A 20,383-nucleotide genomic window follows, 5' to 3' on the forward strand; every position below is an offset into this window, starting at 1 on the left:
ACTAGAAGACTCTTTGGTCTGATTTGGCAGAGACTGTTAAGCAGCTTCTTTCCCACCTTGTAACTTTTTTAAAAACTGAAGGTAGTATCCAAAGTGATACAGTGCACACTTGGGTTGCGGATGTAATCCGTAACGGAGGCACGTCAACCCGCAGCGTTTGTATCCCACAGCGCCGTGTCTGCGCACACGCGTGACGTAATTTGGTGCTTCTGCACATGCGTGAGTGCCGAAACCCGGAAGTAACCTGTTCCAGTACTTCTGGGTTCGGCGCGGAGCACAACCTGAAAAAACAACCCGCAGTGTTCACAACCTGAGGTATGACTATGGCCCAGAGTGTACTGCTTAAAAGGAGGGAGGGGATATCACCGGACAACTGCAACTCATTGGGCATTACTAAAGGAAATCTTTGCATCCCATCCTAGGAGACTGAGTGCCTAAGATTTGAAATGTTTTTCTAGGTCTGGCATCAGTGTTAAGTTTCAGCTTTGGGCAATAAATCAGTTCTCCTCTTTTTACAGCTGCCAAGGGACAAGACGTAACATGTTTCTTTGGGGGATAAATCAGTTCTGCAGTGCTGTTTCTCTCTATTTCAGGTCAGCCGGTAATGCTTTCTCAGCCGGCCGTGGTGCATTTTCAGGCACCCGGAATCCTTCCTGCCACCAATCCAGCCATTGCTGTCACTGGTGGAGTCACACCACTACCAGGCCATGCTGTCAGTGTATTGCCACAAACTGTAGGAAAGAGTTTGACCACCGGAAAACTTACAGAGGCTAAGCCTGTTCTTCATGCTGCTTCCCCAAATACTAGCATGGATGTAAGTTCTTTCTAACAAATGTTTGTAATTGGCCCTTGCACCTAGAGAGTTTTTGCTGCAAATCATCTTTTAGGATTCCAAGAAAATTTGTAGAGCGCCATTAGCAACAATAGTACAGTATCATCCAGGGCTCTTCTAGGGATTATAGAGACAGAAGTTAAAAATAATAATAATAATGGTTAAGTTATGTATGTGACAACAGCAGCTAGGATTCTTTATGCACAGAAATGAAAAGATGAAGTTCCTACCAAAGAAGAATGGATAGGCAAAGTGATAGGCTATTCTGAATCAGCAAAGCTGACACTTAATGATGATTGTTTTATGGCGGAATGCAAGCCTTTTTGGGGCTATTTAAAGAGCTATAATATGATGAATTCATGAGCAGGATTTGAACTATGAGCAACAGAAAAAATAAAGATTATTGTATTATGGTTATGTGAAATTTGTGGAAATATAATAACAGTTATTTTAAAAGTGATCCCACCCACACATTAGAATTATGAAGGAAACGCAGAACTGGATACACTGTTTCCACAATTATGCCTATTTCCTATTTCCACTGTTGTGTCTGATCTGTTTTCCTGACTTATTCATTTCCTGATTCCCCCCTCCCGGAGGTGGATGTGGCTCCAAGGATGCCCCAGTTTGAGCCATCCTCTTCCCTGCCCCAAGATTTTATCAATCCTCTTAAAAGAAAAACTCTTTTTCCCAGTTATGCTGAAGTTATTGTTGGAACATTGAGTGTGGTTGCAGGGCAGAGGAGCAAAGCTTTGTTGAGTTGTTTTTTCTATACCAGGAGACACAGTCCCCACCCCCACCCCCCTGGAAGTTGCAAAGAAGGAGACTCCACTACACTCCTTGGTAGTAAATTCCACTGCCGAACAGCTCTCACTGTCAGGAAGTTCTTCCTAATGTTTAGGTGGAATCTTCTTTCTTGTAGTTTGAATCCATTGCTCCGTGTCTGCTTCTCTGGAGCAGCAGAAAACAACCTTTCACCCTCCTCTATATGACATCCTTTTATATATTTGAACATGGCTATCATATCGCCCCTTAACCTTCTCTTCTCCAGGCTAAACATACAGGTAGCTGCTGGTGCCATTCACCTGGTGCCTTGGGGTCATTGAAGCTGACAGGATCCAAGAGTGCTTCCAGTTCCAGGTTCCCCTCAAGCCAGGGAGACTTGAAAATTTAGCTTCATTGAGCCTCTCTCTTCATCAGCCTGCTGATTCAGAAAGCATAGCAGTGTGTCCTGTCCCCCCTCCCCCCCAAAAAACCCTGGTTTTGTCAATTGTCACCAGATTGTAAACATAATCAGGCAAAATGTCTCTGACTAAGCTAGATAGGAAGGAACCCACAACACTCCCAGAGAGGAGTAAAAGCTCCATTTCCCTTAACGAAACACAAGCCAAAACACTGGGTGCTTCCCAGCGGTGTTCTGTGGGAATAAATTGCAAGATTATTTGCAGAGCATTTAAATGCTAGATTAGCCAAGGCTGAAATACAAGCTATAAAACATTGTAAATAGCCAAGACTGAAATACAAGCCTTCAAACATTTCTGGAGAGTTTGGCTTGTGTATTACAAATAAATAGGATTATTAAATAAAGCTGTGTCTGACTGAAAAGAACACGTTGGTTTAAAATGCAGTGTTGCTTACATGGTGAATGCATCTTAAATCAAATTTAGAGAAGGTTGAAGTTGAAATAAGAGTTCTGGATCAAAGCAACAAGAACCATGGTAAGAATCTCCTGAATTTCATGTTTCTTTTTTCCAATAAACAATTTTGTTGGCTCCCTTCCCCCAACTTCTCCCCCTCCTCCCCATATAAAAATTTGTGACTTTTTTGCTTATGTAATGACGTGCACCTTTCTTTGCAAGTATGATAGCATTCTTGCATTTTAACAAGTTCCCTCTCCCTCATTCATAGGTGAATGTTCTGAGACGGCAGCAACGTATGATAAAGAACCGTGAATCGGCTTGTCAATCACGCAGGAAGAAAAAGGAATATATGCTGGGTTTGGAGGCGAGGTTGAAGTCAGCCTTGTTGGAGAATGATCACCTTAAGAGAGAGAACAGCACTCTGAAGAGGCAGCTGGATGAACTGGCAGTGGAAGTAGGTGTGGGGTTGTGAGAAATAAGCATGTTGAAGGAGATTGTTTACTGTGGTAACGTGCTGACAAGGGAACCTGGATTAATAAGCATTTCTTGGCTGTGGAATCTGCTGATCATTGTAACTTTTGCTTTCTATGGATTCAGATGTGGTTGATGACTCTGCATCCTCTTCTTCACTTGCCCATGTACCACTTAAGAACCAAGGCTTTGGGACCTAGATCAGTTGAAGGAGGCCATTGGGGGCATTGCCTTCCATATGTATGCAAAATATTGTACAGCAGTATTTTATGCTATCTGAATTGGAGGGTAGACATGTTCAGCCTTGAGGATTCACATGTGCTCTTCAAGGCCCTCTCTGCCAAGAATATGGGGTCACTTAAGCAATCTTAAGAATGTTGAGAAGGATGCCATTGAAAGATCAAATAGAGTGCTGTTTTCCCTGTTGGTTGTTAATCAAGATCACAGCTCATGCTGTATTTGGGTGAATATGTGAGGAATGTCAACAATATTAAGTCACTATGATTGATGCTGCTACCCGCTGCTACCCCCTTTTGGCACAAATAATAATGGCATTCTTAATGTTGGAAGGAGTGGAATAATGCTGTCTGTATTCACTCTTACTTTTCTCTAACGCTTTTCTTCTTTTCCAGAACCAGAATCTCAAAGGCTCCCCTCCAAAGAGAAGAGCACTCTGTGTGATGGTGCTCCTAGCCTTCGTAATGCTGAATTATGACAGGCTAAGGTGAGGCTCCTTTCCAACACCCTCATCAGGCAACAGTATACCCAGAGGTGGTTTCAAAACAGAGATGCATCCTTTGATTTTTATTCTCAAGCTCTCTGGTGGCTTAGTGAGGTCAAAAGGTAAAGGTACCCCTGACCATTAGGTCCAGTCACGGACGACTCTTGGGTTGTGGCGCTCATCTCACTCTATAGGCCGAGGGAGCTGGCGTTTGTCCGCAGACAGCTTCCGGGTCATGTGGAAAATCTCCTAATTGCTGATATATCACTACAGCGTGCGTCCACAGGACAGCATTTTCCAGTAAACCTGGCCAACACTTTGGGTGAATCAGTTGCTCATAGTAGAATCTGCAACAGCATCTATTGCAATGTATGGTGACTGCAAGGCAGAAGCACAAAGGTTCTTTGCCATTTCAAACCAGCATGGAAAGGGCTCCCTGATGACAGAAAGTTTGAAAATAAAGTTAGGCAATGACAGTGTCAGGAGCAAGCTTTTCTCTTATGTTTATACTGGAAGATCCAGTGATAACTTTGAGCCATCACATTAAAAAGGGTGTGGCTGTTGTTTTCCCTCACATGGACTAATTCTGTATTTGTCAGTAGCTGGATGGATTATTCTTCTGAAATGCAGATCTCTCATTGGTGCCTTTGCCATCCATGTTGGTGCCCTTCCATGGAAAGTGAGGCAAGGTTGTATGGGAAATGCATCTTGAGAATGTTATATATGAGAAGTAGCACCAGCCAAAGGAGCCACTCTGAATTTCTGCCCTCTAATAGTGGAAAAAGGATGGCCAGACTCACTCATTGAACTGGGCCAGTTTATGTCGGACACAACCGCTGGGCTTGTGAGCTGTCAGAAAAGATAATATCACTTGTGGGATCTCTGCTTTTCAAGAAATCAAGGGGGGAATTTGGACAGAGAGTGATTTAATGTTGAGAGCCATTAATTTAGCTGGGGAAAGACAGAGAAGTTCTTCATACATGCCACTGTGAAGTGTGGCAGTCTACAGATGTTGATCTAAAAACACTTTGCAGACTAAGGCTAACCCTATGCACACTATTGAACATGGTGAGGCTCACTTTGAGCGACTATAGAATCACAGAATCGTAGAGTTGGAAGGGATCCTGAGGATTATCTAGTCCAGGGGTGGCCAACTCCCAAGACACTGCAATCTACTCACAGTTAAAAACTGGCAGTGATATACCCCCTTTTTGAGGGTTCAGGTCAAAGTTGTTGAGCTTTTTTGGGGGGAGCCAGTATCTACCACAGACGTCCAGTGATCTACCGGTAGATCATTATCTACCTGTTGGACGTGCCTGATCTAGTCCAACCCTCTGCAAAGCAGGAATATGCAGCTGCCCCATACAGGGATTGAATCTACAGCCTTGGCATTATCAGCACCACGCTCTAGCCAAGTGTAAGTTTGTGCTGCGTGCTGTTTTATAGCCAAAGCAAAAAAATCAGGTTGCCCTATACTGGGAAATGAAGCAGTGACCACTCTCCTTCCGAAAATAGAAAGGCCGGCAGTTATTTGCACCTGTATTTAGCCCTGATTGGAAGATGAAAGATTCCAATGTTTATTCTAAAGTGGCCCAGTAGATGGTGCCTTAACCAGGTTAATTTGCAAGAATGGGTTGGCTGGAGCAAGTGTTGTGGAAGTTCTGTCTGAAGGGGGAGCAGTCTCTGCTCCTGGCATTTGCCAGCCCTTGTCAGTTTTTCATTTATGCTGTTGGAAGCTTCCCAGCTCTAATTCAAGGATTATCCTCAGAAAACTTTTATAACCAGGCATATGTTTCAGATGATATCACTGTTGGCTGGAGCAGAACAGTTACTGTACTGCTTAGATTTTAAAAAATCAAAAAATCTGACATTTTAATTGCACAAGGGTTTGTTTTTTGGCCAGATTTACAAATCAGGCCCAGTTAAGTTTGCTGGCATAGATAGATTTCCAATCCATCAATTTGACATGCGGCCCAGAGAAAGTGTCACTGAGCAAACGTGTGTTTGCTAATCAAGGAAGATGGAGAGCAGGCTCTCTGCTGCACCCATTCTCTTACTCACCGTCTGATATCACAAGGTGGCTGATTATCCTTTGCTCTCTCCTTGAATTTCACCAATTCTGATAACCAAGTGTAGGGAATAATTATATTTTTACCCTGCCTTTCTTCCAGGGGGCTCAGGGAATGCACATGATATTAATTTTATATCCTGCCCTCCTACCCAAGTGGGCTAAGACAACTTTTACCAGCCTCATATTCCTTTCCTGCTGCTAACCATAGCTTTGTATTATTTGTGCATTGGCAGGAAGCATGTCTGCAGGATCCTCTGCATACTTGGTTTGCAAATATTTTTCACACCATGGTTTCTGTCTATGAGGAAACAATAGTTTGTTTTTGAGACACTGGCTAATTTTAGGAGGAAGAAAATGCCTTTGGAGAAGTGTGGAGTAATGTATTAATGAGTCTGGCTCATGATGTGCAGAACATGGCTTGCAGGAGGCTGGTGCTGTGTCTGCAATGTATCTGTGTCATGGGCTATCTTCTGTTCCTTGCAGTTATCTGTGGAAATCTTAAATGCATGTTTTTGCTGTGAATTTGGCTCAAGGGACCAGTATAATTGCAGGTCCACAATTTATTGAAAGGCTATAGAATGAGGCCACAATTTGTGTTGTGATACGCATCATGTGGTGAATGAAGTCATTGACCAGGCATCCAAATAGGCTCATGCATGGGTTTTGTGCTGTCTAGTGGAATTTTGTTTGGATGGGGACCAATGATCCCTAAGCTTTGTTGTTGTTATTATTTTTAGTGGTTGTAGTAGTAATACTGTAGAACTTATTAATTATTTATTACCTAAAAGGTCTCCTGGACGCGGGTGGCGGTGTGGTCTAAACCACAGAGCCTAGGGCTTGCCGATCGGAAGGTCGGCGGTTCGAATCCCCGCAACGGGATGAGCTCCTGTGGCTCAGTGCCAGCTCCTGCCCACCTAGCAGTTCGAAAGCACAGTTCGAAAGTGCAAGTAGATAAATAGCGGGAAGGTAAACGGCATTTCCGTGCGCTGCTCTGGTTCGCCAGAAGCGGCTTAGTCATGCTGGCCACATGACCCGGAAGCTGTCTGCGGACAAATACCGGTTCCCTCGGCCAGTAAAGCGAGATGAGCACGCAACTCCAGAGTCGTCCGCAACTGGACCTAATGGTCAGGGGTACCTTTACCTTTACCTAAAAGGTCTCCAAGTGACGTACAGTTAAAAAGATATATCAGTACATTGCACAGGTGGAAGAAAAGAAAAAATAATTTAAAACATTAACATTTTATACAACCTATAAAAACAGAAACGCCCCCCTCCATAACAGCCCCTCCAGGGCTAAGCTGAACTAGCTGTATAAAACTGCATGTGAACCAGTTCCGAACAACTATGCCAATTTCTAATTTGATTGAGGCTAAGAATGCAAGCCACACCCAAATACGCTCTCTCTGCATTTTGATTGCTGGTACTTGAACAGAGTACCCTGAAGCCCTGAACAGAGGTAGTTAATGACCAGTAACCATGCCTTCTAGCAATATGCCATCAATATTTCAAAATGCCAAAAAATCCAAATACTTAATGACAGAACTCAACACCACACTAAAACCAGACTCGCAGAATACTGTTTTTAAGTAAATAAGGTAGTGTTTAGTAGTCTCTTAAAAGAAGACAATGCAGTAACCATATGGCTTTTCCTAGGCAAGGAATTCCATTGGTGAGGCTTTGCTATCAAGAATAGTAAGCATTTTATTGGGGTAGTGAAACCCGTGGCCCTCAAGCCTTGCTGGCTGGAGCTGATGGGAATTGGAGTACAACATATGGAGGAGCAGAGGTTCCCTTATTCTGATTTGTACAGCAGTTTTCAATGTAGTTTGCATATTATATCTATAAACCTTATAATAACCATGTAGCCATTGTGGGAAAGTGCTACGGCAAAGAGAATAGTGTCTTGCTTAAGTGGGTTGATATTTCAGGTGAGATGGGCAGGGATTTTTCAGTTATAGCTACAGAAACTTTTTCAATTACTGCTCTTCATTTGGAACAACTTTCCTTGTTTTATTTGTTATAATGGTTCCGTCTGTTTTTATAATTTTGTGTGCTGTTAATGTAACCCAGCCTGGGACCTTACGGTGAAGGGCAGGTGAGAAATTGTACAAATGCTGTAAATCAATTTAAGATCAGCCTTGGCTAGTTAGGAGTTGCCAAATCTGAACAGTGAACCAACTCAAATGTTCCAGGCCTAGGTTCAGCTAAGCTATAGTATAGGTAAATGAATGGGGCAATCTGGCTGTGGTTCACTCCTGAAACTCACATCTTTATCTTTTGCTTTCAGTGTGCTGGAATGGGGCCCCAGCTCTACTGAACTTGGTAGTTCTGCCCACCAGAGCAGGCACCTTCTTGAATTCTCTGCAAGTGTACCTCAGGAAACAGATGGCAGGAATAATGATGGGTGAGTATTAAAGCATACATTATCTTGGCTTCCTGTTTCCAGCACCTTATACATACACAGGCAGTAAATGGGCCGGGTTATGGTGCTTTACAATTCCACTTGGACCCAGAGTCCATGATTGCTGGGTGTATATTATATTTCTGGCTTGGAGATGCTTAGAAAATAGTGAGTCACTGTGCTTCCCAAGCACTTCTGCAGCTAACATAATGGCCTCATCCCACTCCCTTCTCATCTTTGAGTTGTGAAGGAGGTCAGGGCATTGCCCCTGCAGTTTTTCTTAAGATAGTGTGACAAGGACCAGTACTGAACCCCACTTCATCCCAAGTCAGAACTGAGAAGTGTATAGCCCTTTGAGCACCTCTGATGTTCAGTGTGGCAAGACTCCCCTGCTATTCTTTGTTGAGAGGGGCACAGTCTGTGTTGGAAGTATGCTTTTGGAGGGAGTTTGACACTGAACCTGCAATGGCAATGTTTGTCTTGGTCACATCCAGGTTGGACTGCTGTAATGCTCTCTTTGTGAGGCTGCCTGTAAAAAAAATATACTGTGGGTGCAAAATGCAAAAATTCTGACAGGCTCATTTATTAGGATAATATAACACAGATAACTACCAGATTATCTTTGTCCTGATTTGATCTCCATAGCCAGTTCAATGTACATCTGAATCTGGCCAAGACCAGGCAGAAAGATCAAAGCTGGAAACAAACTTCAGGTTGTAGATGGTGGTGGTCTGGGTGCTTGACACTGGAAGTAAGAGAGCAAATGGGCCAACAGTGCAGGAGAAGAGCCAGGATAGGTATTGGGGTGGGAAGGTGCATGGAAGTAGAAGAACTTAGCAAAGAATAGGCATGAATTGGAGAAGCAAGTGTCAGGGGAACAGAGGAACAGCAAGACCAGAATCCAGACTAAATTAATAGGGGTGTGGGGTTTAAGCCACATTCATTTGATAGAGGACAGGGTTTGACCTGGTGGATGGGACACATGGCCAGTCAGTGCTCTTGGTTATTTTTGGCCAGTTGCATGTGTTTGAGTGTATGTGGGGTGAAGAGCTGCATTTCTGAACAAAATTGCTTTCCACTTTTCATGTTAAATCGGCACAAACCAGCTTTCTGTGTCTGTAACAGGCTTCAATGTCTGGCTGCATCCTGTGTGCTGACACCAAATAATAATTTAAAATAGTATTGTTGATTGTAGCAGTAGCTTTTTGCTCCAGTTCTTTGGGGCTCATTAGCTATCCCGTTTGCAGAAAGCATGCTGCTCATCTTTCCCCTTTCAGCTTCAGTGTAAGAGATGCTTCATTTCTTAGTAGGGTATGTAGATGCCAGCAGAGGCCCCTCTCTTAGTTTTTAGCTCATATGTGCTTTTGTGAAGCACGTTCTATCCTGGTTTCTGTCTTTAGCCTACAGCCTTCCAGGGCATACACTGTTCCAGCTCATTTTCATGCAACTTGATGTTTTTCCATTATGAATCTCTCTAGTATTGCTGAAAAATGTCTCTGACCATCTGGGGCTGCTGTTCTGGGGTATTGGGTCAACATACATTTTGTTCAGAGAAAAGCCTCCAAAAAATAGCCCTGATTTCAAATAGCTCCTTCAGCTGTAGCCTCCATCTGGAAAATGTGTGCTCCAAACATTGCAGCAACATCTAGGAGTGAAGTTGGAAAGGCATTTGTAGGCAGGTTAGTTTTCCTTCTGCACAGGGGCAGATTGACACACTTTATAGCTCTGGCATGAAAAGGAATTCAGTTCTCAAAATTGTAGTTTGAGAAGTCCTTGTCATGTCAAGGCAAGTCTGGGATTGTGAAGAACTGTCCCCAAATCTGGAATGGGGATTACACACACACACACACACACACACACACACACACACACACCAACTTCTTGCTCTCTGCTGCTGGAACCATAGTTGAGGACTTAAGCCTGAAGAGTAGTAGGTAGAAGCGACTGCTTTGACCAGGCAATGATAGAAGGCCAAACTCCTCGTATTTTGTGCTAGGTCTGACCAATCCAGAGGCTTCATACTGCTTGCCCGTCCTTGTTAAACCATTTCCCCTCACCCTTCTGTGCCTGAGGAGGACCCTGAAGCTTGAGTGTACACAGTCCCAGGTGGCTGAGCAGGCTAGGTCCCAGCTATGGGCCATGAAGGCGCTGCTGTAGAGAGAGGTGGTATGCTTGGGTGTGTTCGGCTCCATCTTAACATCCAAGTCAATAAACAGCACCCACACAGATAAAATCCTTTGAAAATTATTAAGTTGTGGAATTGTAGATATCAGCCAGTGAAGTGTAGTGGTTAGAGTGTTGGGCTGAGACCTGGGAGACCAGGGTTCAAATCCCCACTCAGCCATGAAGTTCACTTTGTGACCTCAGGTCACTCCTTCACTCTCTCAGCCTTCTCCTCACAGGGCTGTGATAAGGATATAATGTAGAGGCAGAGTATTTTAAACCATTTTTAATATTGTGCTGTAATGCTGTAACCTGCCCTGGAATCTTAGGGTGAAGAGTGGGTAATAAATTAAATAATAAAAATAAATGCTGGTTATAGTCAGATTATCTAGTTCTTTATAAAATTCTGCTTTCTGCATTTCTCTCGCCCTGCCCCACTCCCAGCAGCTCAAGACAAGGTTCTTTCCTGTGTCTGGCTGTCTGAGCATTTCAAGGATATGTTTGCATCTCTTCTTAGGCTGTTTCTGTGTGTGTGCATTTGGTCCTGATGCCCCAAGTGAGCCTGTGGCTTCTGCCTGCTCCATGTATAGCCTGAAAAGCATTTGCCTTCTTCTCTGCTAATGCTCTTGTTGGCTTGTTACAGAGGTTTACTTTAGGCAATAGATGAGATGAGCATTTAATCATCTCCAGATTGAAGCTTTGGCTTTTTCAGCTAATAGGTTGTTCCATCCTATTGGAGCCTTTCCTTTCCAGCGTTTTTTATTTTTTATTTTTTTATAGCCAGCCACAGATGTGCCGAAAGCATGAATAGCTGAGAATGTTTTGGAAAGCAGGCAGCAAGACAAGAAGCTTTGTAATGTCTTTGCAAGAAATATTCTGTAGGCACAACCGCTTGAAGGAGTGCTAGCTGTGTGTCTGCTTGAGCTCTGCAGAATAAATACCATTTGGAGAGGAGCTTGGAGAAGTAAATTGTGCCATGGATTCCTGACCTGTTTGGATCCTGTATCTGCTGTCTTGCCTGCATCTTAGATCACAGAGACAGAGAGTCATGATGCCGATGGAGGTGGTGTGGGTTTGGCCTTCGCTCCTGCCTAGCCCTTCCCTTCCTGTTGTTGTCGTTGCCTCATCTGTCTTGCCTCTCTGAGCGTTGGTTGGCTTGGCATGGTTTTATTTCATTTACACCTGCTGCCTCTAGTTCTCTTCTGTCTTCTCTCCCCTGCCCTCCACCCTCTCCAGTCTGTCTTTTTCACATTCCATTCCACTGAGACTGCTTCCCAAGGCCTCTTCTCAGCTCTAATCTGCAGCCAGGCACCATACACTCCTCGCCTCACGCTCCAAACTGAGCTTTTGTGAGATCACCGTCCTGCCAGTTATCCTGCATCCTGACTGCCCACCTTGTGTCTCCTCCCTCTTTCAGTTTGCCGTATTTAAGGCCTCCTATTTGGTATCTTGCAGTTCTTCCATTCCTTTTTTTTCCTCAAGTGCCAGCTTTAGGACAATGACTTCCTAATCTACTTTTGAACCATTATGACTACTGTTTCTCTCCCTCACCAGCCCCATTTCATGGACCTAACTGTTCAAAACAAACAGCATTCAAAATGGTTAGCATCTGCTGCACTGGAAGGGAGTAGTTGGGTAGCTATTCCTTAGGGTTTTTCTTTGAAATATACAGAGGTAGATCATTTGGTTGAGCATGTGAGCACTTTCTCAAAGTAGCAATGTAACTTAGATGAAAATAATGGTGCAGGCCTTGATGGGGAAGGAGACAGGTGTATTCCCTATTGTGGGCAGTGACACATGACTGTTGCAGTCCTGCAGTTCCATGCCTAACAATAGGACAAGAATGAAAATAGCCTTTACGGAGTATTTTTATTGAATTATGTATCTCCATCAATGTATATTTAATGTATATTTTATATACATTTAATATTTAATATACATTAAATATACTTAATACACACACCCAACACACTTAATATAGAAAGGGTGGCTCCTTGCTTGAAATCTACATTTTCTGGTATTTCCTATTCTTTCTTTTTGCAGTGGGGAGCAGAAAGAGAACCAGAGGGACTAACCAGGGTTGTCATCTCATATTGTTGAGAGCTGTGGAACCCCCTCCCCTCCTCCCTGGTTAATGCACTGCACCTGATTCATGTTTTACACTCGCCACTGCACAACCGTAGCACACACAAAAAATTAATCTGGAAAGTATACTGCATTTACAGTTTCCCTCAGAAGCCACAGAATGGTCTAGCCAGCGTTGTTTGCGCAGGTTCTCCCCAGCCCGCCCACCTCTTTCCCCCTGTTCTTCCTAATGTCTCAACAAATGAAACGGATTTGTAAAAATATTACATGGAAAAAATATGAGAGAGACATTGCACTACCTTTGTAAATCAAGAAAATCTCGTGTGTGTGTGTGTGTGTGTGTGTGTGTGTGTATATATTAAAAAATAATGGTCTAGCCAGAGAACCCAGCCCCCATCTTTGTCCCTAAGTGTTATTTCCCACACTTTCTTTCCCATCCTGGACAAAATGTCCTAGATTCTTCGAGCAAAACAGAATAATTTTTGGCAAATGAAACTTTCTCATTGGTTGCTTTTAATTCCATTTATGAATTGCATCCCATTGCACCTCCAATTTCACAAAGCAATTATGCAGTCCCATATATAAAACAATTTAAAACTCTTCCATTCGTAAAAAAAACCCCAATTAAAATCAGTTTCAGATTATGCATGTCTTTATTTTGGTCACTTGAGTTATTGAGACAAATTTGGACCGATGTTATCTTTTTTGCAGTTTGCTTGTTTTTAAATGAAGATAGTGTAGTCCACCCCCTCATTGCAATGACAGCTAAGATGCACTTCTTTGCTTTTCTCCTGGGACATATTTGTGTCCTGAAGTATGGGTGGTGGTGGTGGTGAGATGAATTCCATTGAACATCTGTTGTGTTTATCAACTCTTTGTCTTCCAAGATAAGTAAGCCACCTCACACATGTGGGATCTAGAACTGGGGCATCTCTCCTTTCCACAGATGGTTGCAGCATCCTTGTATTGTGATATGGCTTTGTATTTTTGATGTTTTATGTTTGAAATCAATTTATTATACAGGCATGCAGCCTATAGAAAGCTATTCAAAGGAATACAAAATAAAACTATCCTATAATAAAGGTTAAACTAAACAGCATATATATAGATACACAATCTTCACATTTCTTTTCTTCCAGGTATGTCTCCTTTGAACAAATATCTAAGGCTTTGTATTCCCCCCTTCTAGGTATAAGCATTCAGTTTCGACTAATAAAGCGTTGATGGTAGTTACGGAGGAACCAATAATATACATTTCTCCCCCTCCTTGCCAGCCAGTGATCAATCGCACAGAGTCACTCAGGTAAGCAACATGGTCTGTCAGGATGGTGGTGTTTAGTGTCTGATAAGCCCAAGGACTTGTAACCTGTGGCTCAGTCCCAGCTCCTGCCAACCTAGCAGTTCAAAAGCACGTCAAAGTGCAAGTAGATAAATAGGTACCGCTTTGGCGGGAAGGTAAACGGCATTTCCGTGCGCTGCTCTGGTGCACCAGAAGCGGCTTAGTCATGCTGGCCACATGACCCGGAAGCTGTACGCCGGCTCCCTCGGCCAGTAATGCGAGATGAGCGCCGCAACCCCAGAGTCGTCTGCGACTGGACCTAATGGTCAGGGGTCCCTTTACCTTTACCTGTATCAGTGTCAAAACAGCTTTTTGTCTCACTTTTCAATATCTTTATCAGTTGTAGAGAGGGTTATAATGACCCTTCCTGCAGCATATGTTTGTTTCTCAAAAAAAATATAACTGTAGTATTGCATTTTACAGGTTGAGGCATGAGCTGCGAGGCTGGGTTCATAGACATGAAGAAGAAAGGACAAAATCAAGGATGTTAAATAGTCAGCAGCTAAAAGCTCAGCCCATCCAGGTATGTTTATGCTGCTGCTTGTTACCTTGTGCAAGAAAGTGGTTGAGGTGGCCAACAAGATGTAGGAATTATTGGGAACCAGGAGCTGGACTGAGGAACAGAATGGAAGCTCCCCAGGAGTGGATTGGACCTTGGTGCTTCCAGTTGCCTTTCCAAACAAACATACTATATTCAAACATTTTAGGTTTAATTTATGCTGATCTCTACTCTTCCAACTATTCAAACACTGTTATCAGACAGTAATGATAGAATCACTTCAATAGTAGCCGAATTTTTAAGCTCAGTCCATAAAGAAAGACTAAGCCATTACAAAGAGGATTAGGGTATCTTAACTAAATAGTAATGAGGCATTATTATATTGTTATATCATTTATACCAATGGCGCACGGGGTGGATCTGGGCGGTGGCGGGCGGCGTTTGTCACCGGTGGCGGCAGAAATAGCAGGAGCAGCGGCACCGGCGCAAGGTCATAGTTGCAGAGATGGCTGAACAAGAGCCTGCCCCCGAACAGCTGGCCCAGATTGCAGCTGAAAATGAGGAGGACGAGCACTCTGTCAACTACAAGACCCCTGCCCAGAAGAGCATACCAATTGATGTTTTAACTAAGGATTATTATGAGGAGTTTTAAGTTACTTTTTATGGACTAGCATTGAATTTTAGAGTTAAAGATTTAATTAATACAAGTCTTATTTTGTTGAGCTCATATTTTATATATTTTATACATAATATCTGTTCAAAAATGTTTGGACTGTTATGCCTAGTAAAGGTTATTGAATTGCTTTATTTTTAAGATGCAGTTGCCACTCCTGTAATCAGATTCGATGATAAAGCAATCATGATTAAATTTGTTACCTTCCCTTCACCAGTAGGTCCCAGGGCAGATTACACTATTTAAAATACATAATTTAAAATATTTAACCCTATTACATTCACAGGAATTATGTGGGTCCTGAAAGCACACATCTCAAGCGCCAAAGGCGAGGGTAAAGAGGTGTGTCTTCATTCTCTGAAAGCTGCATAGTGAAGAAACCAGACACATCTCTGTGGGGAGGGGGATTACTACAGAGAATGCCCTATCCTGGGCTGCCGCTCCCCAAACTTCTGAGGGAGATGGAACTACCAAGAAGGCCTCCTCTGCTGGTCATAATACCTGGAAGACTCTGTAGGGTAGGAGGTGGCCTTTCAGATATTTGGGGCTTAAGTTATTTAGGGCTTTGAACACTAACATGACCACCTTGAATTGGTCCTGGAAACGAACTGTCAGTCAATGCAGCTGTTTTAGAACAATTGTAAAGGCATCCCCAGCCAGTAATCTGGCTACTGCATTCTCAACTAGTTGAAATTTCTGAGTCACCTTCAAGGGCAGTGCCACATGGACTGCATTGTGATAACCGGTGTGGAAGTTAGCAGAGCAAGGAGTACGGTGGCCAAGTCAGGGTGATGTCTGAAGTTCTGCATCTTGTGCATTGCTTGGATTATATTGTGTAGTTTCCCTGTAGCCCAAATAATTTGATATATATAAAAAAGTTTTAAGCGTTAATTGTTTTAAAGGATTAGTTGTGTAAAACACCCCTATGAACATTTTTGTGCACAAAACTTTGTACCTTCAGTGGTGATATCCATTAAAAACTGCTATTGGAGTGGGAGAGCAAAGATGAGATGGTAAAGGCGACAATGACTAAATGGGCTACAGTTACAGGTGGGTAGCCGTGTTGGTCTGCCATAGTCAAAACAAAATCGAAAATTCTTTCTAGTAGCACCTTAGAGACCAACTGAGTTAGTTGCTGGTATGAGCTTTCGTGTGCATGTATCTGAAGAAGTGTGCATGCACACGAAAGCTCATACCAGCAACTAACTCAGTTGGTCTCTAAGGTGCTACTAGAAAGAATTTTCGATTTTGTTTTAAATGGGCTACAGACATTGATTACAATATAGAAATGTCTGCTTGAGAGAAAATGCGGGGAGGAACTCTGCCTGCTATCTTATTAAGGAAAACTTAGAAAAGATCATGTACTGGTGGTACTTGAAACCCAGCAAATTGGTGAAAGTGCACAGAAAATCATCTAATTTATGCTGGAAGTACCACAAGGTAGAAGGAACCCTGATGCACATGTGGCGGTCATGTAAATATGCTAGAGAGTATTGGGAAATGATCCATACAGAATTTAAAAAGATTCTTAAATTCACATTCCCCAAAAGACCTGAGGCCTTCCTACTAGGGGTACCAATTGATGATATCCTCAAGGAGGCACTTAACCTCTTTTTATACGCAACTGCTAAAGCTAGAAAAAATGGAAAGAAAAAGAGATACCCACGAAAGAAATCTGGCAGAATAAATTGATAGAATATACAAAATTAGTAACTGTGACTGCAAAATTAAGAAACAAGGATGAGTTACGGATAAGACAAGAGTTTTGGAAAATATCTTAGAGGGTACAATATTCAAACTAACCTACAAGTAGGAGTTAACATATAAAGGAAGACTTGAGATGCAAATGGATAGAATATCAGGCTATGCAGCCAATCAAGGTTTGCTTAGAATACCATCGAGAGATGGACTAGGAAGTGGCCCAGAGTGCCTTCTATCAGCTTCAGTTGGTGGCCCAGCCACACCCCTATCTGGACAGGGATAGCCTAACCACTGCTGTCTATGCTCTGATAACCTCAGTCTTAGATTACTGCAATGCATTATACGTAGGGCTGCCTCTGAAGATGGTTCGGAAACTTCAGCTAGTGCAGAATTCAACGGCCAGGCTGCTCACCAGAGCAAGATGGTTTGAGCATATTACACCGATCCTGGTCCGACTGCACTTACCTATAAGGCCTTAAACAGCTCAGGAGCGCAATACCTCAAGGACCGCCTCTTTCCATATCAACCTACCTGACCCTGAGATCATCTTCTGAGGCCCTTCTATGTGTGCCTCCTCGAGAGGTCCGGAGGGTGGCAACACAAGAACGGGTCTTCTCTGTAGTGGCTCCCCATCTATAGAATGCTCTCCCCAGGGAAGTTCGCCTGGCGCCTTCATTATACACCTTTAGGCGCCAGGCAAAAACATTCCTTTTTAACCAGGCCTTTGGTTGATTTGATTGACATCCTATGCCCCTTTAAAATGTGGGTTTTTTTTGGGGGGGCTATTTGGTTCTTGTTTTTATTTTGGTTATGTATTTTGTGGCTTTTATATTCTGATTTTGTTCTGTGAACTGCCCTTCGGGTATAGAGCTTGTATAAATTCAATAAATAAATAAAATAAGTCCTATGAAAAAGGATATATTATGGATACTGTAGGGTGTTTATGTAAAAGCTGCATAAATGCATAAAAGAAAGAGCAAACTATGGTGATATCCAGCTAAGTCATACACAGAGTAGGTCCATTGAAATCAGTGTACAGTACTTAAGTTTATTGATTTCAATAGATGTACTCTGACTCAGTTGGATTATGACCCTGATAATTCTTACATCTATGTACCTGATTACTGAAGATGATTTTATATTTTATAGTATTTAATGAGCCAGAAAATTAACTTTGATTCCGTGTTCATATATACAACCTCCACAGAGGTTTTTTTTTAAAATAGATCTGGCCCTTTGCATGCACACCTCAATAAGATCATGTTCAGTTGAGTGAAGAGTAATTTCTCTCTGTGTAATCACACTGTCTCTCCACACCCTCCCCACCCCACAGAATGCTTCAGGAGAAAAGGTGAATTCTGAGCTGATGGCTCTTCCGTACACAGACAACAGTGTTGGGTGAGTGAAGATGGGATCTTCCATCGTAATATTTTGGTGGCATTACTCTTCCATTGGACGCAAGTTCCAGCATTTTCCCTAGAGAAGAAAATTCCTTGGTCTCCCTTGCCCCAGCGCAGCAATAATAAAAAATAATAAATCTAAACCAAATCCTACTTGTAAAGGACCACTAAAACTTGAAATCATAGTTGTTTGCTGAAGGCGTCCTGGCTGACATGATTGGCAGTTCTCCTCGAACTTAGCTTTCATCCATTGTCTTCTGAGAATCATTGAGAGAGGCTTCTTCTAACTGGGAGCTATCTGTTAGTTGATTTGTCCTCCACAATTTTTTCCAGCTCCTTTTTTGCAGGAAATTAATATTGTGTCTTTCACCATGATTTTGCAGGAGTCAATTTTATAAAACTGAGCATGTGTGTTTCAGATTGTATTTGTTTGTTTGTTTGTGGCATTTAAATACTGCTTAATCATTAGCATTTCTAAGTGATATGCATAAAAATAAACAATGCAGAGAATTAAAAAAATACAGTGGAACCTCAGTTTTCGAACGTTTCCATTGACAAATGTTTCAGAACCTGAACCCAGAAGTAAATGCTTCTGTTTTCGAACGTGCCTCAGAAGTCGAACTTCCGGCTTCCGTTTTGAGTTTCCCTATCGTATTGAGGCTTCTGTATTGAGTTTTTGGTTTTCGAATGTTTTGGAAGTTGAACAGTCTTCCAGAATGGATTACGTTCGAAAACCGAGGTTCCACTGTAAAAAAATATTCATGAAACCAAACAGAAACACTGCTTTCAAAGGCCTTCTGCGATAAGAAAGTCTTTGCCATGTGCTTGGAGTTCAGGAAGGAAGGTTTTTGTATAATCTCAATTGGGAGGGAATTCTACAGGCTTGAGCCTATGACCCTGAATGCATGGCTTCTAGTAGCTACGAGCCATGCATCTGAGGCCTAACAGAGACTCCCTCAAAGACCTCAGTGATCAGGCAGGGATACAAGTGACCAGGTGATCCTTAAGAAACCCTGGACCCAAATTGTTAAGGACCTTGTAAATTAATACAAGAACCTTGACCCTGGCCCAGTAACAAGCCGCTGCAAATTTTTAAGCACATTATTAAATAATGTCCTGTGCTTCATTAAATATAATGTCCTGTGCATGCAATTCTTCTTGGTTCTAGCATTTTATTCTCATGTATTTCAGCGGGAACTCAGGGAATGAGCTACAAGTTTATTATGCTTCTCCACAAAACTACCAAGATTTGTTTGAAGCAATTCACAGAAGGGGAGATACATTCTATGTGGTATCATTCCGTAGGGTAAGTGTTATGGTTTAATGCAGAATGTATAAATGAATTCATTGCAAATTTGGATGGTATCATGTCCCCCTCCGAGAAATCTTGATAATTATTTTTAAGGATGCCATCATTACTAATCTCGTCCAAAAACTGCATCTCCTGTGGTTCTTTAGTGGGAAGAAGAGGCAGGGATCCATTTATATTATTTAGTCATGATAGTGAAACTGTTTTATAGGCTGGTTTGGGAAGGATTAGGCTTTGGCTAAGCAGCAGAAGGTGAGATTTTCCCTCTTCCTATGGACCTCTTCACAATTAATAATTTTTCCAGAGGAAAAGAGGAGAACTGTCCCTCGTGGGGACAAGATGCGAGCACATAAATTACCACCTCCAGGCCTTTATATCAGAACAATTAGGCATGCACCCAATTTTCCATTGCACAGATGGATCCTTGCTGCCCTGTCCATTAAGAAATCTCTAAAAGTTTTTTACAGATTTTCAACACTGGTAGTTTCTAATGAATAGACAGTTCAGTCCCAGGAAGGATAAACACAGAAATATGAAACTCCATTTTGTGCTAGTTCCAGTGTTCTTGAAAATACCTTTAGGCTTCCTTTCATGTAGACCATTCTAAGCAATGTTGACTAGTTGTCAGTGCTGGTGGCCTGGAGAGAGTGAGACAGGCAGGAGGTCATAGGAAATCATCCTGTAAGCAGCTCCACGTGCACCTCATAAATGAGTTGTTTAAACTGAAGAGTTAGGCTCAGCTCAATAGTTTTATGGGTTCAGATGCAGCCTCATTGACTGACCTCTAAAGCTGCAGTATGACTGGTCATCTTGGGTGGTGCTGCCCTCTGCTTGCAGGCTGCTGTGGTAGGGTAGAGAGCAAGGCCTGGCACCTTAAGCAAAGTTCCACTAGCATGAGCAAAGCTTGATTTTTGCAGGAACAAACACCTGGTGGAATGCCTCTGATTTTATAGTGAATCTCCTTCCCCCCCACACCTCCACTCATGTTAATCTCAAGAGTAGAGCTTGAGTACCAATTACCGTATTTTTCGGTCCATAAGGCGCTCCGGACCACAAGACGCACTTGTTTTTTAAAGGG

At 42.6% G+C, this 20,383-nt stretch overlaps 1 protein-coding gene across 2 annotated transcripts in view; it reads left to right on the forward strand.

The window, feature by feature from the left end:
• ATF6 (activating transcription factor 6) overlaps positions 1-20,383 on the forward strand; it is a 71,979-nt gene that overhangs the window by 8,840 nt on the left and 42,756 nt on the right. The window contains exons 7-14 of one of the 2 annotated variants that reach the window (XM_033151225.1): positions 594-814; positions 2,741-2,926; positions 3,576-3,667; positions 8,023-8,139; positions 13,574-13,687; positions 14,147-14,246; positions 17,930-17,994; positions 19,188-19,302. In XM_033151225.1, the coding sequence (XP_033007116.1) occupies positions 594-814; positions 2,741-2,926; positions 3,576-3,667; positions 8,023-8,139; positions 13,574-13,687; positions 14,147-14,246; positions 17,930-17,994; positions 19,188-19,302 (1,010 nt within the window). The remainder of the gene's footprint in view (positions 1-593; positions 815-2,740; positions 2,927-3,575; positions 3,668-8,022; positions 8,140-13,573; positions 13,688-14,146; positions 14,247-17,929; positions 17,995-19,187; positions 19,303-20,383) is intronic. The other variant, XM_033151226.1, reaches the window with a different exon arrangement.

This window comes from Lacerta agilis, chromosome 6 (genome assembly GCF_009819535.1).
Source record: "Lacerta agilis isolate rLacAgi1 chromosome 6, rLacAgi1.pri, whole genome shotgun sequence".
In the NCBI taxonomy this organism is placed as follows: domain Eukaryota; kingdom Metazoa; phylum Chordata; class Lepidosauria; order Squamata; family Lacertidae; genus Lacerta; species Lacerta agilis.